This window comes from Dermochelys coriacea, chromosome 1 (assembly GCF_009764565.3).
Source record: "Dermochelys coriacea isolate rDerCor1 chromosome 1, rDerCor1.pri.v4, whole genome shotgun sequence".
NCBI classification, from domain to species: Eukaryota; Metazoa; Chordata; order Testudines; family Dermochelyidae; genus Dermochelys; species Dermochelys coriacea.
Genome location: NC_050068.2, coordinates 126343312 through 126362477, shown reverse-complemented (window position 1 = coordinate 126362477; position 19166 = coordinate 126343312). Strand labels below are relative to the sequence as shown.

The window sequence follows — 19166 nt, the reverse complement described above, 5'->3', positions numbered from 1 at the left end:
TAAGCCAATTGAGTTATTGATGCTGCATTCGTTTAAAGAAAGTATAACTTTTAAGTGAAAATAAACTTCTTTAAGTCTTACAGTATGTACTGTTTTTTCATAGTCAGTGGCACCTTAGTTTAAAAACTAAGAAAGAACACTCCCAGCCTCACTAGTTTTATGGATTAGTTGTTGGCACTTATACAAAAACAAACAGGTGTTCACACTCAGATCATCCCTGTCTTCCATTTTTCGCCACATTTTGCCTCACGTCACCAGTAATTTTGTTTAAAGGTGAGTTGTCTGGTTTGACGATTTCCTACAGCTGAGCTACTCTACTTGTCTATATGGCTGCTGTTTTTGCTTAATTTCTTAAAAATAGGGCTGTCAAGTGATTAAAAATTGTTGTTAATCACACTGTTAAACATTAATAGAATACCATTTATTTAAATATTTGTGGAGGTTTTCTACATATTCAGCTATACTGATTTCAGTTACAACACAGAATACAAAGTGTATGGTGCTCACTTTATATTTTTGATTACAAATATTTTCACTGTAAAAACAAAAGAAATAGTATTTTTCAGTTCCCCTAATACAATACTGTAATGCAATCACTTTATCATGAAAGTTGAACTTATAAATGTAGAATTATGTACAAAAAACCTGCAATAAAAATAAAGCTGTATAAATCTTTAGAGCCTACAAGTCCAATCAGTCCTACTACTTGTTCAGCCAATCACTAAGAGAAACATGTTTGTTTACATTTGCAGAAGATAATGCTTCCTGCTTCTTGTTTATAATGTCACCTGAAAGTCAGAACAGGCATTTGCATGGCACTGTTGTAGCCAGCATCGCAAGATATTTACATGCCAGATGCTCTGATTCATATATCCCTTGATGCTTCAATCACCATTCCAGAGGACATGCATCCATGCAGATGATGACGGATTCTGCTCGATAACCATCAAAAGCAGTGTGGACCGAGGCATGTTCATTTTCATCATCTGAGTTAGATGTCACTAGCAGAAGGTTGATTTTCTTTTGTGGTGGTTTGGGTTCTGTAGTTTTCACATCAGAATGTTGCTCTTTTAAGACTTCTGAAAGCATGCTCTACACCTCATCCCTCTCAGATTTTGGAAGGCACTTCAGATTCTTAAATCTTGGGTTGAGTGCTGTTGCTATCTTTAGAAATTTCACATTGGTACCTTCTTTGCATTTTGTCAAATTTGCAGGAAAAAGTGTTCTTAAAATGAACAACATGCACTGGGTCATCATCCGAGACTGCTATAGCATGAAATATATGGCAGAATGCGGGTAAAATAGAGCAAGTGACATGCAATTCTTCCCCAAGGAGTTCAGTCATAAATTTAATTAACACATTATTTTTTTTAACTGGTGTCATCATGTTGGATCATATTAAAGTAGTTCTGTATTAAAATCACAAATGAGTTTGATTCCCCATAGTTTAAATTCCAGGGTATTACTAATTAAGAGGTCTCTTGGTTTTTGGAACTGTTTCTCTCCCTCTCTGTGTGAAACTTGCAAGCTGCTAATTGTGTTAATACATTATAAGACAGTCTGTTCTCAAAGCAATTCTTTGTAACAACTACTCCTCACACAGAGAGAGACTCAAAGCAATACTCTGTAACAACAGAAATAGCACCCAGAGACTCCCCACCCTTTTGTTATATTCATCTCGCTTTAACAATTGTGATTAAAATAGAGATAGAGAATGTATGTGGATGGATGCTTGGTGTGGATAATAACTGAATGATCAGGGAGTTGCCAGCCTAAGAATCCAGTGTCCATCAGCTGAAGAAGGCGTCAAATGGAGATAACCAGAGGACCCCTAGAGGGAAGACTGGAATCCACCCAACAGCCTCAAGGATGGGAGAACCAAAGAACAAGATGACATCTGGCAGCACGGAGCCGCCAGGAATGTGCTATCTGCTGATTGATTCAGCAACAGCATGATGAAGCAATTCCCATAGACTGGCATAGGAAGAAATTCCTATAAAAATGGACTCTAGAAAGTGAGAACTCTAGGATCTGATTCTGCAAACCAACTTCCAGGAGCATCAGATGAGCATCTGACAAGTCTCTGCTCCCTCCTCATGTCCAGGCCACCTGGCCAGTGGCTTGGAATGAGCAACTCTAAAGGCTGGTAACTATGATAACAACTTTACAGAACGTGTGTGTGTGTGTGTGTGTGTGTGTGTGTGTGTGTGTGAATAAATGAGATTGAATGGAATGTTATAGGTATAACTGACTGCTTACTTTGATTCTTTCTGTATTCACAATAAATGTGGCATTTTGCCTTTTTCCCTGCTGGTTTTTATTTTATTGGTATAACAATCAACATGGAAGCATGTCCTCTGGAACAATGGCTGAAGCATGAAGAGTCATATGAATCTTTAGCACATCTGGCACGTAAATATCTTGCACCGCCAGCAACAACAGTGCCATATGAATGCCTGTTCTCACTTTCAGGTGACGTAATTAAGAAGTGGGCTGCATTGTTTCCTGTAAATGTAAACAAACTTGTTTCTCTAAGCAATGGGCTGAACAAGAAGTAGGAGTGAGTGGACTTGTAGGATACAAACTTTTGTTTTGTTTTTGAGTGCAGTTATGTAACCAAAAAACCCCTACGTTTATAAATTGTAGTTTCATGAGAAAGAGATTGCACTACAGTACTTGTATGGGGTGAATTGAAAAATACTATTTCTTTTGTTTATCATTTTTACAATGCAAATATTTGTAAACAAGTAATATGAAGTGTTCATTGTACATGTTGTATTCGGTGTTGTAATTGAAATTGATGTATTTGAAATTGTAGAAAAACATCCAAAATATTAAACAATAGAATACCAATTGAAATTTATTAAACAGTGCGATTTATATTTTTTTGAGTTAATCGCGTGCGTTAACAATGAATAATCGACAGCCCTGCCTAAAATGCATCTCTCAACTTGGACTATGCATGTTTGACTTATTCAGCATGTTCCATAGCACAATTCTTCTTTGACTGGTTGTGGAAAGGGTTTATCAGAGATTTTTATTGGTAGAACAACGGCATTAGTATTTACTTTGTTTAGGAGAAAAGATGTCAACGGTAGCCCTTCACATCCTTGTTAGAAAAAGACATTAACATCATCAAGCATGGCCCAGAGTTCTGTTTTTCCCAGGTTAACCTGTGCTGGGGCTGAGATTTGGGAGCTGTACTGGTTTTAGTTCTCATTGTCTCAATTTTTCCTTCTGCTAGGCTTTCTCAGGTTCCTGTGTCAGGGAATGAAGCCTTACTTTGCTCAAGATTCCCACAGACTTAGGAAGAACCAGTTGAGCTACTATCCTACTCTTCCTGGGGCTCCCGCAGTCTGTCTGAAAAGCAGATGTAATGGAGCAGCAAAAGCTATTTTTTTAGAGTTAAAAAAATTACAATACTTCTGACAGGAGAATACCCTTTTCACATAACTGAAATGTTTTTTTTCCCATAGGGAATAATGAAATGAGGGCTTCTTTGCTGCCTGTCTAGAAGGCATTTGTCAATTTTACTTTCTACCTGTGAATTTGACAAGCTTTTTTTCTTGGAGGGCTGCTGTGGTGGTGCACCCTGGTTCTGCCTCTTAGCCCTCCACTCCTTGTGTGCCCTCCTCCTTCTCCCCCCCCCCTTTTCCCCTCCCCAGTTTTAAAGCCAGGGAGACTGAGTGCCCAAGTTCTCTGCCTCTCTGGCCCCGGAGCTAGGGTGTGGAGGCTAAGAGGCGGAGCTGTCTCTGAATTTTTTTTGTGGGTAGGGATCTCCATTTTCCAGCCAACTCTGCTTTTCTCCCCCTTTCCCTACAGTGCAGTAGGCAAGGGGTAGGGTGGTGTTGATGCAGCAGAAGCAGTAAGGGAACAATTCAGTTTAGAAATTGCAGGATGCGTCTCGGAACATATGTTCAGTTGATACTTCAATACAAACTTTCTTCTTAACACATTTGCTCTTTAGGCTCACAGGTTGGATACCAGTATGGTATTTGGTCTGCTCACTATGGGTGGAAAAAAATGTATCTTCACTTTCTAGGATATGCTAGATAATGATCTTGTGTTCAGTACAAAACCTTTTGTGAGACAGTATTTCTAATTTATACTTGCTATTTTATTAATTATTACTATTTTAGTCTAATGCCATGAGCCCATGGTTGAGGAGTGTGGCCCCATTGTGCTAAGCATGCTTATGTATATGTGTGAGACACACAAATGTACGCAAACACTCTCTCTGTCTCTCGGCCTTTATTATTAGTTGTTAACTTGTACTTAATAGTAGCCAGCATGTTTTGATCAACCTCTCTCTTCCTTCTGACTTAAATGAGCTGGAATGTATTTCCCCATGTTGCATAGCTTGTTTTTTGACTGCCTGGTGCTGGGTGTAGTAGTACTACTGAAAAAGCAGTCTTTCTCAATTGACAGAGGAAAGAGTATCGGTAGGATGGGGGTGTTTATTGTCAGATTAATATTTGGGTGCAGATGTTTCTTTAAAGTAGGGCTTAGAGGCCCTAGTCAAGACTGAGAGTCTCATTAAAGCTAGTCCCTTTGTTGTCATTGGTGCAGCAGCTACCAACATCCACATCATAATTTTGTTGTGCAAGTCAGGATGGTCTTATGGTTAAGTCATGGGACTGAGTGTCAAAAGATGTGAGTTCCATTTCTGGCTATGCCACAAACTTCTGGCAAGCCACTAAACTTCTCTTCCCAACTTTTCCTAAAGTTAAAATTAGGACGATAATCCTTTACTAGCTCACATTCCTGTTTGTGAAATATCATTTTAAGAACCTTGAATGGAAGACGCTATAGAAGTGCAAGATGATGAGATATGAAACTTCTATTAAGACATGACTTAAATAATGAAAAAAATGGTTTTGACTAGCGTGTATTTTTCTTCATTTAGACACTTCATCATAAGCAGTTTTCCAAATTTAGATCACTGTTTGTTTTTCATTTGTGCTGCACTATGTTGAATACAATATAGGAACACAGGAATTGTCCTGATAAAGAAAGATAAAGAACAGTGGCTCACTGTATCTGTAATAGTGGCCAGTATCAGATGCTTCAGAGGAATGCACAAGAAACCCTATGACAGACAATTATGGGGAAAACCTACCTACAAAGTGAAGCTTTATTTCTAAGCTTGGCCAGTTAGTTGTTGGCTTGTGCCCTGAAGAGTGAAAGTTTATATCTTGTCTAAGGCAGCGGTGGGTGTCTCTCCCCTACCTGATTTAACTCTGGGAAATCTTATCCATATACCAGTCAAATGCACCCAAAACCTGAGCTCTTAGTCTTGGAGATATCTTGTGCAATGAAATCCACAAGTTAACTATGCATTATTTTAGAACGCTTCTTTCCTTGAGACAGTGGAACAACACCAGCTTACAGAATATCTTATTTGTTTTACAAATGATTTATTGGCTCAATATTTAATAAAGACTTTTTTGTTACAGATTTTGGACCTACCATGATGAACGCTTTTTATACATGTTAATGGAATATGTACCAGGAGGAGAACTTTTTAGTTATCTGCGCAATATGGGGCGTTTCAACAACAGCACAGGACTGTTTTACTCTGCGGAGATTATTTGTGCAATAGAATATTTGCACTCCAAAGAAATCATTTACAGAGACTTAAAACCTGAAAATATATTATTAGATAAAGAAGGGCATATCAAGCTTACAGATTTTGGATTTGCTAAAAAGCTGGTGGATAGGTAAGACTTTTTAAAATCACACTTAAAGTAAAACATAATTATGTTTGGGTGAGAAGTAATGTTTACTTTCAGTGCTCAGTTTTTCATTCACTCTTAGTGTTGTTGACGTTTAAGAGAACCACATTACACCCTTACTACCAGGAGGAAAGTAATACTGAAACAAACTACTGTACAGTAGATAGTATTCAGCAATATTTATAGCAAGTAGCTCCACTGTGGCTAAGGAATCACTTTCTACAAAACATTATAGATGTTTTTGTGCACTTGATATTTCAGTGCTTGCACTGCAAAACGCCAAGTGACTCATGTGAAATGAGCAAACAATATATGAACATCAGTGTTAAAATGTGATATTAACCATTCAGACTTAGAAGTAAAAGTTGTTTAACTTTGGAATGCATTATAATTTATTTTCTTGTTACCCTTACATTTTGAGAGACTTTTTGAAAGTAGAGGGGTCAGAGTGCATTTCAGTTTGGATTAAAGAAAATTTGGTAATTCATTATCGTATTGTATTATTGAAATACAATTACGAAAAAACTACACTGAAGGCATAATGACCATTTCATTGAAAAACCTTATGGCCCATACCATCTCCCCTGTAGAGATGCTGCTGTATATGTTCTGTGAAACGCATCTATTGCCTTTCTCTGGTAGAAAGGGGTATTTGTTTGCTGATCATGTAAGGGTGAAGTCTGAATAGTGTATCTTGTATCTCTTGGTCTATCCATAAACCTTGGAAAGATGCTAACGGGCACAGTGTAAAAGAATATATTTAGGTGGTATTTGGGAGGAAAGGGGAGGTTGTTATTAGCCATGCGAGGATGAATTTAAGAAGGAACAACTTAAACTGAATATTAGAGAGAAATCCCTGATAATGAGGACTCTGTTGACCTGCAGGGTAAGGGAACCCCCATTTGATTTGGACGCTAAAAACTAGACTGGATCGTATACTAATGCTAACAATATTACACAAACTTGATGAGAGATTATGCTGATCTCTTTGATCACTTTTGTTCTACTTTAGCATATGTGGGGATTTTACAAAGGGAACCCAAATGGAAGTGGCTCAGCTGCAGCTACCCTAACATACACCTTAGAGTGACAAAAACAGAACATGGCAGGCTGAATCATAACAGCAAGGTCACTTGGGAAACAAACTTTTGCTTGCATCTTTCCAATCCTGTGCTGACTAAAGATGATGCTGGTTGGGTATAACCTCAGTTGACTGGTGCTTTATTTATAAAAGATTCTTCCAACTTTTGTGAACACCTAAAACACATTGAGGCTAAAGATCAATTGAAAAATGCCAATGATCAAATATGTGTTTGACTCTGTCTTAATTCAGTTAAAGCTGGGCATATATGGAATCTAGTAGCTCTTGTTTTTAAAACATGAATGAATCTCATGTGTTGAGGTTGTCCTGAAATAGTAAAGGTTCTTAAACATTGGAAGTCAGGTTTGTGATAAAGTGAGGTTAATTTTAATTTCTGAGCACCACATTTCACTGGATTGTCTGGATTTGTTTTACATTAATAATATAGAAATGATTGCTCCTCTCCTGCCTGAATAAATTTAACTTAAACATTGTTTTGAATGGAAGATCTTTAATGACAGTCTTAATAGACATTATGGAGACAGTACCTGATTTACACAAGTGATTATAACCCGGGGGCGGTTCTTATTTCAGAAAGTCATAATTCTCCAATTCACTGAATTCTGCTGACTAACAAGAAACAAACCTTTATTGCATGTAGTAAATTAGGTGGGTCTCGTTATGAATTGTATTGTATTTGGCACTAATTCCCATGATTTTGTTTTTAAATGTAGATACTGCCACTTGGTGACTGATCTAAATTTGATGTTTGGTGTGGTTAAGTATAATGGGTATAACTCAGCATCAACAGTGTGACTGAAAAATATACATTGATTTTAGCAATTTAAAATCCAGAACAAAGAAATTGGCTTATTTAAATGTATTCTGTAATATTATACTGTAATACCTCTCCTGTATTTTGTATACCGTTTACATTTTCTGTCCTATTTCAGAAAAGTAGTTGATAAGATTATAGTCTGGCACCTTGCATTAGGTTGGACTTGAGTATGGTAGAGTGGTGTGTAATTTATAGCTACTCCAACTGTAAAAGAGATAAGGAGAGTAATACAAAGTACGCTCTTCAGCAATGGGGATGGTATTTACAAGCCACAAATAGTAATTTATCAAACCCATGCTGCTAGTTGTAATCTCCTTCTGGTGGTTAAATATTATTCTCCCTTCGTATTATTGTGAATTTAAAATGACTACAATTTCTTTTACTATATATTAGGGGTGGGCAAACTATGGTCCACAGGGCTTTGGATCCAGCCCGTGGGATTACCAGCCCTGCGCTGCTCCAGGAAGCAGCTGGCACCACGGCCCCAGGATGGGGGAGAAGGCTCTGTGCACTGCCCTCAAGTGCAGGAACTGCCCCCTGCAGCTCCCGTTGGCCGGGAATGGGGAACCGTGGCCAGTGGGAGCTTCGGAGGAAGTACCTGCAGGCAAGGGCAGCACGTGGAGCCCTCTGCCCCCCTGCCGGGGCTTCATGGACATGGTGCCGCCAGTTTCCGGGAGCAGCGTGAGGCCAGGGCAGGCAGGGAGCTTGCCTTAGCCCTGCTGCATGCCATAGCCACTCCGGAGCCATTCAAGGTAAGCGGCACCAGGCCAGAGCCTGCACCCCTAATCCCTCCTGCACTCTGCACTCCAATCCCATGCCTTGAGCCCCCTGCCACACCCCTCCTGAGCCCCTGCTGCACCCCTTCTGCACCCCAACTCCCTGCCACGAGCCCCCATCACACCCTTCCTGCACCCCAACCCCCTGCCCTGAGCCTCCTGCCGCGAGCCCCCATCACACCCTTCCTGCACCCCAACCCCCTGCCACATCCCGCACCCCTTCTGCACCACAACCCCTTGCCCTCAGCCCCTTCCTGCACACCGCACCTCCCCCCCACCGCACTCCCTAGCGCACTCCGCCAGCCCTACATTCATGGCCCTGCATGAAATTTCTACCCAGATGTGGCCTTCAGGCCAAAATGTTTGCCCACCGCTGCTATATATTGGTGTGCATCTATAAAAACAGAGCTATCGGAACACAATTGATTGCAGAGTAGTAGTGGCTTTATAGTTATAATGTATTATGTATTATTGTGCATCTATAAAAAGGGAGAGCTTTCCTAATACAATTGCAGAGAAGTGGTGGTTATATATCTATAATATTTTAAATTTATAGAGCACTTACCCCAAGGTAGGAGCTGTACAAAAATATAAATACAATAATTCAAAACTCTGAAAACTAGCACAGCTGCTACAAAAAAACTGCCCAGGCCAGGTTATACATCAAAGCAGAAGTACCTCAAGTTTATCTGTATTGTTTCTCTCCTCCCTCAAAAAGGAATTAAATATAATTATACCATTCCTAGTGCTTGTACCCTGCCCTTAGATTATTCTATTACTTACTTTGACATTTCTAAGGATTAGAATGCTTTATAAAACATGACAAGCTTGTGTATCACTGGTTCACGCTTCGTAATGTTTGCATGTAAAGATTATTCCCTTTCAAAAATGGCAAAAATTCAATTTATTGATATTTCCTCTTAAATGCCTGAAGTAAATTGCTGTCAAAGTATTCTAAAAAAGGAGTAATTAAAATTAATGGTTCAGGAGGGGATCGTTTTAACATGAAATGTGACTGATTTCTCACTCTTCTGTTCCCTTTAGTTTGCGGGTTATTTCTTTTTTTTTTTTTTTTTCCCCCGTCATTCCTACCTTTGGCCGAATGAGTTGGCTGCCACAGGCCAGGTAGTGACAAGCCATGTGCAGCATACAGAAGATAAATGAGCCCACACAGAGTTCCCCACCATGCCTTGGTTTAAACAGTTGTAGTTGCTGTATTCAAATGAGCACAAGGTCTGCTGCTTTGGTAAGCCCAAAAGGGTGGAGAATGTCATCCAGGAAATAGCAAGAAGATGTGGGCCAGGTTAAACCCTCCAAAATCCTCTCATTGATTGTCTAGTCTCAATGTGTAAGGGAGCAAATTGCGTCAGTCTCAGTGATTGCGCAGTCTGCACTGTCCTTCCTGTATGCGTAGTTTCTCGGGTCTACCTGAGCTTTCCATGGAGCAAGGCAGCTCCATATTACGCTTTTGCCCTAAGATAGTAATTTTTCAGTCTGTGAATAAGGTGGTGGTTTCTGGCAGGTAAGATTTTCTTTAGTTTTCTATTCTCTCCTGCCTCTCTTTCTCCAACCCTCAGAAAACAAGGAGCTATCTCTTCTCTGCTTCTCTTATGTTTACTTGTCCTCTTTTCTTTCTTCTCTATCACTAACTGTTTTCTTTCAGTTTTCTGCTTCATGTGGGTGGCTTCCTCCAAAGTAGTACGTCCTCATTTCACTTCTTGATTATCTTTTTTTCACTCTTGTTCTCTCAGCCAGGACTAAACGTACTTTTGAGCTTAAGTGCCTAGACATCAACGAGCATGCAAATAGGAAATATATTCCAATTACCTCAAAAGCAAGAGTGGGGGAAAATGGGAAGATATAAAAGGAGAAAAGAGAGGAAGATACAGAAGCATCAGCAATAGCCTGAAGAGAATGAGCATATAAAAGTCCCATATTGGTTTTAATTTCATTCATTTGTGGTTTTTAGTGGACACAACACCTATTTTAAGCTATTACTTCTATACGCCATTTTCCTATTTCTCTTGCTGTCTCACTCCTTTCTGTACTGCTCTCCCTCAGATGCCTTCACTGAAAACATGGAGAAAATGAGCTTAAGTTTTGGAAAAGACTGCTAATACTCCATCCAATGCAGTGTTTCTCTCAAGATTTTAGAAAATGGCTTAGGAGCAAGCCATCTCAATATTTCAAGATGAAATAGGGAAATGTTTTACATGGTAGAAATTTTAGATAATTTAGCTATTTGTTTCTTTCTAATGTTTTAACCTAAGTTAAAGGTGAGGAAAGCGTTCAGGGAAGTCAAGGTACTTCAGTTAGTGTGGTGAAGTCAGCATCATTACAGTTTTTGTAGTATTCTTGCTCCAGCACAATAGATGTTCAATGGTCCCAAGCCACAACTGGCCCATAGAATGTGATTTATTTGAGCAGACCTTTTGTAACAACTTTAATTTCCAATACTGTTTGAAACCGGTGAAAATAATATTAATACTACTAAGATGTTTTTGGAGACACCCACACAATACTTCTGTACAAAATTAAGTTATTCTTTTGTAGATTACAATTAGCAGTTTGTTTCTCAGTTGGTGGAAGCACCACAATAAGAATAATGTATTTGCCTGAGTTGAGGTGAAGGATATGTTTAATATATCTCAATCATTATTGTTTGCACATACCTTGATCCTGCTACAAATCCAGACCAATGGAATTCTGCATGGACATGATTTGCCTGTGCAGAACAAAGAAGAAAAGGAGTACCTTGTGGCACCTTAGAGACTAACAAATTTATTTGAGCATGAACTACAGCTCACTTCGGACCCCCGTCCTCTAAAGGACACAATCAAACTTCCATTTAAATCAATGGATAGATTCCCATTGACTTCATCATGAAATTAACTGAATTCTAAATTCATTGGGTTAGGGACTAGTATTCGATCTATTTTAAAGTGCTCTTGCTCTCTCATTGTAGAAATGAGTGTCTTACAGGGCAAAGTATATAAGAGCTGGGGATAAAGCATTGTCAGTTGAGGGAATCTGGGTATGGAATGAACTTCCAAAGGACATTCAGTAAATCCAGTGTCTTTCCATCTTCAGGAAACACTATTAAATTCTTTGAAGGGTTTGAAAAACCCTTTACACTGTTGCAAGAATGATACTAACAATATAGATACCCCATCTAGGCAAAAATACCACCCAACCCTCCCGCTCAAAAAAATAAAATAAACCAAACTCCTTCCTCCTATACAGCCCCACCCAAGTAAACCTTGATGTCCACTGAGGACTTGGCTATTCCTCTGTTGACTTTCAGTGAAGACATTTGGATACTACAGTGAGGGGAGTCAGCATAAAACTGTATAATCTTAATTATCTAATACTTTGACTTGTTTAGTAATAGTTAGGGCTGTCGATCAATTGCAGTTTTAATCACATTGTTAAACAATAGAATACCAGTTGAAATATATTAAATATTTTGGAAGTTTTTCTACATTTTCAAATGTATTCATTTCAATTACAACACAGAATATGAAGTGTACACTGCTCACTTTATTATTTTTATTACAAATAGTTGCACTGTAAAAAACAAAAGAAATAGTATTTTTCAATTCACCTCATACACGTACTCTAGTATACACGTACAGTTAATCATGAAAGTGCAACTTACAAATGCAGATTTTTGTTAAATAACTGCACTCAAACAAAACAATGCAAAACTTCAGAGCCTACAAGTCCATTCAGTCCTCCTACTTATACAGGTTTCAGAGTAGCAGCCGTGTTAGTCTGTATTCGCAAAAAGAAAAGGAGTACTTGTGGCACCTTAGAGACTAACAAATTTATTAGAGCATAAGCTTTCGTGAGCTACAGCTCACTTCATCGGATGCATTTGGTGGAAAAAACAGAGGAGAGATTTATATACACACACACACAGAGAACATGAAACAATGGGTTTATCATACACACTGTAAGGAGAGTGATCACTTAATATAAGCCATCACCAACAGCAGGGGGGGGAAAGGAGGAAAACCTTCCATGGTGACAAGCAGGTAGGCTAATTCCAGCAGTTAACAAGAATATCAGAGGAACAGTGGGGGGTGGGGTGGGGGGGAGAAATAACATGGGGAAATAGTTTTACTTTGTGTAATGACTCATCCATTCCCAGTCTCTATTCAAGCCTAAGTTAATTGTATCCAGTTTGCAAATTAATTCCAATTCAGCAGTCTCTCGTTGGAGTCTGTTTTTGAAGCTTTTTTGTTGAAGTATAGCCACTCTTAGGTCTGTGATCGAGTGACCAGAGAGATTGAAGTGTTCTCCAACTGGTTTTTGAATGTTATAATTCTTGACGTCTGATTTGTGTCCATTCATTCTTTTTACGTAGAGACTGTCCAGTTTGACCAATGTACATGGCAGAGGGGCATTGCTGGCACATGATGGCATATATCACATTGGTAGATGCGCAGGTGAACGAGCCTCTGATAGTGTGGCTGATGTGATTAGGCCCTATGATGGTATCCCCTGAATAGATATGTGGACAGAGTTAGCAACGGGCTTTGTTGCAAGGATAGGTTCCTGGGTTAGTGGTTCTGTTGTGTGGTGTGTGGTTGCTGGTGAGTATTTGCTTCAGATTGGGGGGCTGTCTGTAAGCAAGGACTGGTCTATCTCCCAAGATCTGAGAGAGCGATGGCTCGTCCTTCAGGATAGGTGGTAGATCCTTGATGATGCGTTGGAGAGGTTTTAGTTGGAAAAGCAGCATCGCTTACCCCATAACCTCAGCCATGCAGAACACAGTGCCATCCACAGCCTCAGAAACAACTCTGACATCATAATCAAAAAGGCTGACAAAGGAGGTGCTGTCGTCATAATGAATAGGTCGGAGTATGAACAAGAGGCTACTAGGCAGCTCTCCAACACCACTTTCTACAAGCCATTACCCTCTGATCCCACTGAGAGTTACCAAAAGAAACTACCGCATTTGCTCAAGAAACTCCCTGAAAAAGCACAAGAACAAATCCGCACAGACACACCCCTGGAGCCCCGACCTGGGGTATTCTATCTGCTACCCAAGATCCATAAACCTGGAAATCCTGGACACCCCCTCATCTCAGGCATTGGCACCCTGACAGCAGGATTGTCTGGCTATGTAGACTCCCTCCTCAGGCCCTTCGTTACCAGCACTCCCAGCTATCTTCGAGACACCACCGATTTCCTGAGGAAACTACAGTCCATTGGTGGTCTTCCTAAAAACACCATCCTAGCCACTATGGATGTAGAAGCCCTCTACACCAACATTCCACACAAAGATGGACTACAAGCCGTCAGGAACAGTATCCCCGATACTGTCACGGCTAACCTGGTGGCAGAACTTTGTGACTTTGTCCTGACCCATAATTATTTCACATTTGGTGACAATGTATACCTTCAAATCAGCGGCACTGCGATGGGTACCCGCATGGCCCCACAGTATGCCAACATTTTTATGGCTGACTTAGAACAACGCTTCCTCAGCTCTCGTCTCCTAATGCCCCTACTCTACTTGCGCTACATTGATGACATCTTCATCATCTGGACCCATGGAAAAGAAGCTCTTGAGGAATTCCACCATGATTGCAACAATTTCCATCCCACCATCAACCTCAGCCTGGACCAGTCCACACAAGAGATCCACTTCCTGGACACTACGGTGCTAATAAGCGATGGTCACATAAACACCACCCTATATCAGAAACCTACTGACCGCTATTCCTACCTACATGCCTCTAGCTTTCATCCAGATCATACCACACGATCCATTGTCTACAGCCAAGCTCTACAATACAACCGCATTTGCTCCAACCCCTCAGACAGAGACAAACACCTACAAGATCTCTATCATGCATTCCTACAACTACAATACCCACCTGCTGAAGTGAAGAAACAGATTGACAGAGCCAGAAGAGTACCCAGAAGTCACCTACTACAGGACAGGCCCAACAAAGAAAACAACAGAACGCCACTAGCCATCACCTTCAGCCCCCAACTAAAACCTCTCCAACGCATCAAGGATCTACAACCTATCCTGAAGGACGAGCCATCGCTCTCTCAGATCTTGGGAGATAGACCAGTCCTTGTTTACAGACAGCCCCCCAGTCTGAAGCAAATACTCACCAGCAACCACACAACAGAACCACTAACCCAGGAACTTATCCTTGCAACAAAGCCCGTTGCCAACTCTGTCCACATATCTATTCAGGGGATACCATCATAGGGCCTAATCACATCAGCCACACTATCAGAGGCTCGTTCACCTGCGCATCTACCAATGTGATATATGCCATCATGTGCCAGCAATGCCCCTCTGCCATGTACATTGGCCAAACTGGACAGTCTCTACGTAAAAGAATGAATGGACACAAATCAGACGTCAAGAATTATAACATTCAAAAACCAGTTGGAGAACACTTCAATCTCTCTGGTCACTCGATCACAGACCTAAGAGTGGCTATACTTCAACAAAAAAGCTTCAAAAACAGACTCCAACGAGAGACTGCTGAATTGGAATTAATTTGCAAACTGGATACAATTAACTTAGGCTTGAATAGAGACTGGGAATGGATGAGTCATTACACAAAGTAAAACTATTTCCCCATGGTATTTCTCCCCCCCACCCCACCCCCCACTGTTCCTCTGATATTCTTGTTAACTGCTGGAATTAGCCTACCTTGCTTGTCACCATGAAAGGTTTTCCTCCTTTCCCCCCCCTGCTGCTGGTGATGGCTTATCTTAAGTGATCACTCTCCTTACAGTGTGTATGATAAACCCATTGTTTCATGTTCTCTGTGTGTGTGTATATAAATCTCTCCTCTGTTTTTTCCACCAAATGCATCCGATGAAGTGAGCTGTAGCTCACGAAAGCTTATGCTCTAATAAATTTGTTAGTCTCTAAGGTGCCACAAGTACTCCTACTTATACAGTCAATCGCTAAAACAAACAAGTTTATTTACATTTACAGAAGATAATACTGCCCACTTCTTAATTATAATGTCACCAGAAAGTTAAAACAGGCATTCACATGGGACTTTTGTAGCTGGAATTGCAAGGTATTTACATGCCAGATATGCTAAACATTTGTATGCCCCTTCATGCTTCGGCCACCATTCCAGAGGACACTTTTCCATGCTGCTGATGCTCATTAAAGAAATAATGTGTTAATTACATTTGTGACTGAACTTAAGGGAGAATTGGAGGAGAATTGTACACCTCTGGCTTTATTTTACCCACATTCTGCCACATATTTCATGTTACATCGATCTCTGATGATGACTCAGCACATAGTGTTCATTTTAAGAACACTGTTGCTGCAGATTTGACAAAATGTAAAGAAGGATTTTACATTTTTACAAATGTGAGATTTCTAAAGTTAACAATAGCACTCGACCCAAGGTTTAAGAATCTGAAGTGCCTTCCAAAATCTGAGGGATGAGGTGTCGCGCATGGTTTCAGAAGTATTAAAAGAGCAACACTTACGCGAAAACTACAGAACCCGAACCACCAAAAAAGAAAAGCAACCTTTTACTGGTGACCTCTGACTCAGATGATGAAAATGAACATGCGTCAATCCGCACTGCTTTGGATTGTTATACAGCAGAACCCGTCAGCAGCATGGACATGTGTCTGGAATGGTGATTGAAGCATGAAGGGACATACAAATGTTTGCGCATGTGTCATGTAAATATCTTGCATCACCGGCTACAACAGTGCCATGCGAAAACCAGTTCTTTACTTTTAGGTGACGTGAACAAGAAGCAGGCAGCATTATCTCCTGCAAATGTAAACAAACTTATTTGTCTGAGCGATTGGCTGAACAAGAAATAGGACTAAGTGGACCTGTAGCCACTAAAGTGTTACATTGTTTTATTTTTTAATGCAGTTTTTTGTACATAATTCTATATTTGTAAGTTCAACTTTCATGATCGAGGTTGCACTACAGTACTTGTGTTAGGTGAATTGAAAAATACTATTTTGTTTTTTACAGTGCAAATACTTGTAATAAAAATATCAATTGAGCCCTGTACACTTCGTATTCTGTTATAATTGAAATCAATATATTTGAAAATGTGGAAAACATCCAAAAATATTTAAATATATGGTATTCTATTAACAGTGCGTTTAATTGCAATATTTTTTTTAATCACTTGTCAGCCCTAGTTCTAGTTGAATACATTTTACTTAGACAAGCTGGGCAAAGCCTTTTCTGATAGCTTAAAGTTTTAAGAACAAGACTAAATGCACATTGTTATGAAAATACAGCTGCAATCAATGTTCCCTCTAATTTTTTTATATCCGGGTGCAAAATGAATTTTGTTATGTGCACCAGTAGGGAGGTGATGTGTGGCAGGGGTGGGGCTGAGGGCTTTGGAGTGTGGGTGGGGGCTCAGGGCTGGGGCAGAGGGTTGCGGGGTGTGTGTGGGGGGGATGTTGAGGGCTCTGGCTGGGGGTGCTGGCTCTGGGGTAGGGTTAGGGATTAGGGGGTTGGGATGCAGGAGGGGGCTCAGGGCTGGGGCAGAGAGTTGCAGGGTCAGGGGGTGAGTGTTTTGGCTGCGGGTACAGGCTCTGGGGCAGGGTTTGGGGTGCAGGCTGCCCCGGGGCTGTGGTAGGGAGGGAGGATTTCCCCCCAACCTTCTCTTGCCCCAGTAGCCCAGGGCTGGAGTAGAGGCACCTCTTTCTTTCCTCTTCCCCCACCAGCTATGGCAGCTCCGGGGCTGGGGCTGGGGGAGAGAGGCCTCTCCCCGCTGCAAGCCTGCGGGGCCCCTGATAGCCTGCTGCGCCACTGCACAGCTTAGATTTAAGCTACAATCCTACACAGACAATTTCCATACCCTTGGTTTCCTGCTTTATTTTAATTCCAACCTTGTGAACCCAAGATATAAAAAATCTTGTAGTGTTTTAAAATAATTTGTCTACTCTGTTAAAGATTAATTGCCTCTTTCTCCTTCAGTTATATTTTCAGAGAAAACAGAAGCATGCAGCCAATAAATATTCTGTAAGGCCGGTCACTTTTCCCAAACTTTTGTGTGGGGGAGGGACTTGCCATTTATGAACTTGATGAACTTTATTATTGATCTCAGCAGAGCAACTTGATTTTTTTAAAAAAACATCATTGAATTATTTACGTTCCTGAAACATGGAATGAATGTATTTTATAAATCTAGAAAAATAAAAAGGTAAAAGCACAAGTATATCCAGAAGAATGCCATGTGAGAAAAATAGATGCACTAATGATTCCAGTGTGACGAAGAGTTAACACACTCGCCTGCAAATGTGTGCGAGCAATCAGTTAACATACGTAGTTTGTGATAAAATTAGCAGTCAAAACAGGTGGCCTGTTGGGTAGTAGTAAAACCCAATAGTCATGTTCGACAAGGTACTCTAATTATATTTTCCTACACTTGTCATTTTCCTTTTGCAAGTTGAGTAATTTTATCCATTACTAAACTGTCAAGTAGTTAAGGAAACAGCTCATTTTAATCTTACGGTTAGCAGTAAGATGAGTAATCTTTTGTGCACTGGAAGCAATGCTCTAATATTTCATAAGGCCTCTTCTATCTGAAAAATCTGGCCACAAATAAGTTGTGAAGGTCAGAATCCAAGAAGATTCCAGCTCCCTTATGTGCTGCATGCATTGTTTTCTGTCCATAAAGTCCATAGTCTGAAGCTGGAATCTGGCTCAGTAGCACTTGGCAAATTAATGTGAATGAAAAATCAAACTCTAAAATGATATGGTTCTGTTTTTAATTTGTTTTGAAAATTTCATTTTTTAAGACTGATTGCATACCTTGTAATGCATTTATAGTCCTCTTTCAGGCTACTGCTAGATGGCACTAGTGTGTAAAGCAGTGTTGTGTCTGGGTATTTGTATGTATTAGATTGTATTTTCTAATCATCAGACATTTTCCAAATTTTAAAAATAATACCCCAACCTGCTTATGGTAAAAACTGAAGAAGTATCTTCAGGCTAATGAACAGTTTCAAGAAATGCTGGGCATATAGAGGAGTGTGTTTGAAAATATATTCTGACAGTTCTGTTGGAGCAAAACATCTTTAACTTTTGCCACATTTAAAAAATTATCAAACTTAAACTCCTACAGTAGGAGCCCTCTTTTAAAGGATTGCCTCAACAGCCTTTTCCTTTCTCATAAACACCTACTTTAAAATCTCAGGCCTGACTCTTAAAACACTTCCCTCAGCTCCCCCCTCGCCCCCCACCCGAGATATAGCCAATGTATGGGGGGGGCGGTATTTCAAATGCAGCTATAGTGGTGGATACAAAGCTTTGAAATGATTTTTCTCATTAATTCTAGGAGTACTTTTGTCAAAATTTGACAAGGAGTAAGACTACATACCTCTTCTGTGATACAGATGCCCCTTTTTCCCATGTCAACTCAAAATATTCTTTAAGGCTTTATCTTTTTACTATTTCATTTGAGGGAAGTGCAGGTCTTCAAAAATGAAAACAGGATTTTTATTTTCACACTTAAAAGAATCGCAAGATAGTAAAGCTAGTGAAACTCTGAAAGAGATACGGCACAGATGTTTCACAGAGAACAGTTAGGAGTTCTAGTTCATTACAACAGTTAGGTACCTATTGTATATAACATAGACAGCAGAATTACCACTTAATAACATTCCTTAATAACAGTGCTTAACCTTGGATAGTAAAGATAAATTTTGAATGGCTAGAAATGTATCCTAACAAAACAGTAAATGAG

At 40.0% G+C, this 19166-nt stretch overlaps 1 protein-coding gene across 1 annotated transcript in view; it reads left to right on the top strand.

The window, feature by feature from the left end:
- PRKX (protein kinase X-linked) overlaps nt 1-19166 on the top strand; it is a 136028-nt gene that overhangs the window by 70535 nt on the left and 46327 nt on the right. The window contains exon 3 of the mRNA XM_038387232.2: nt 5457-5720. Within this exon, the coding sequence (XP_038243160.1) occupies nt 5457-5720 (264 nt within the window). The remainder of the gene's footprint in view (nt 1-5456; nt 5721-19166) is intronic.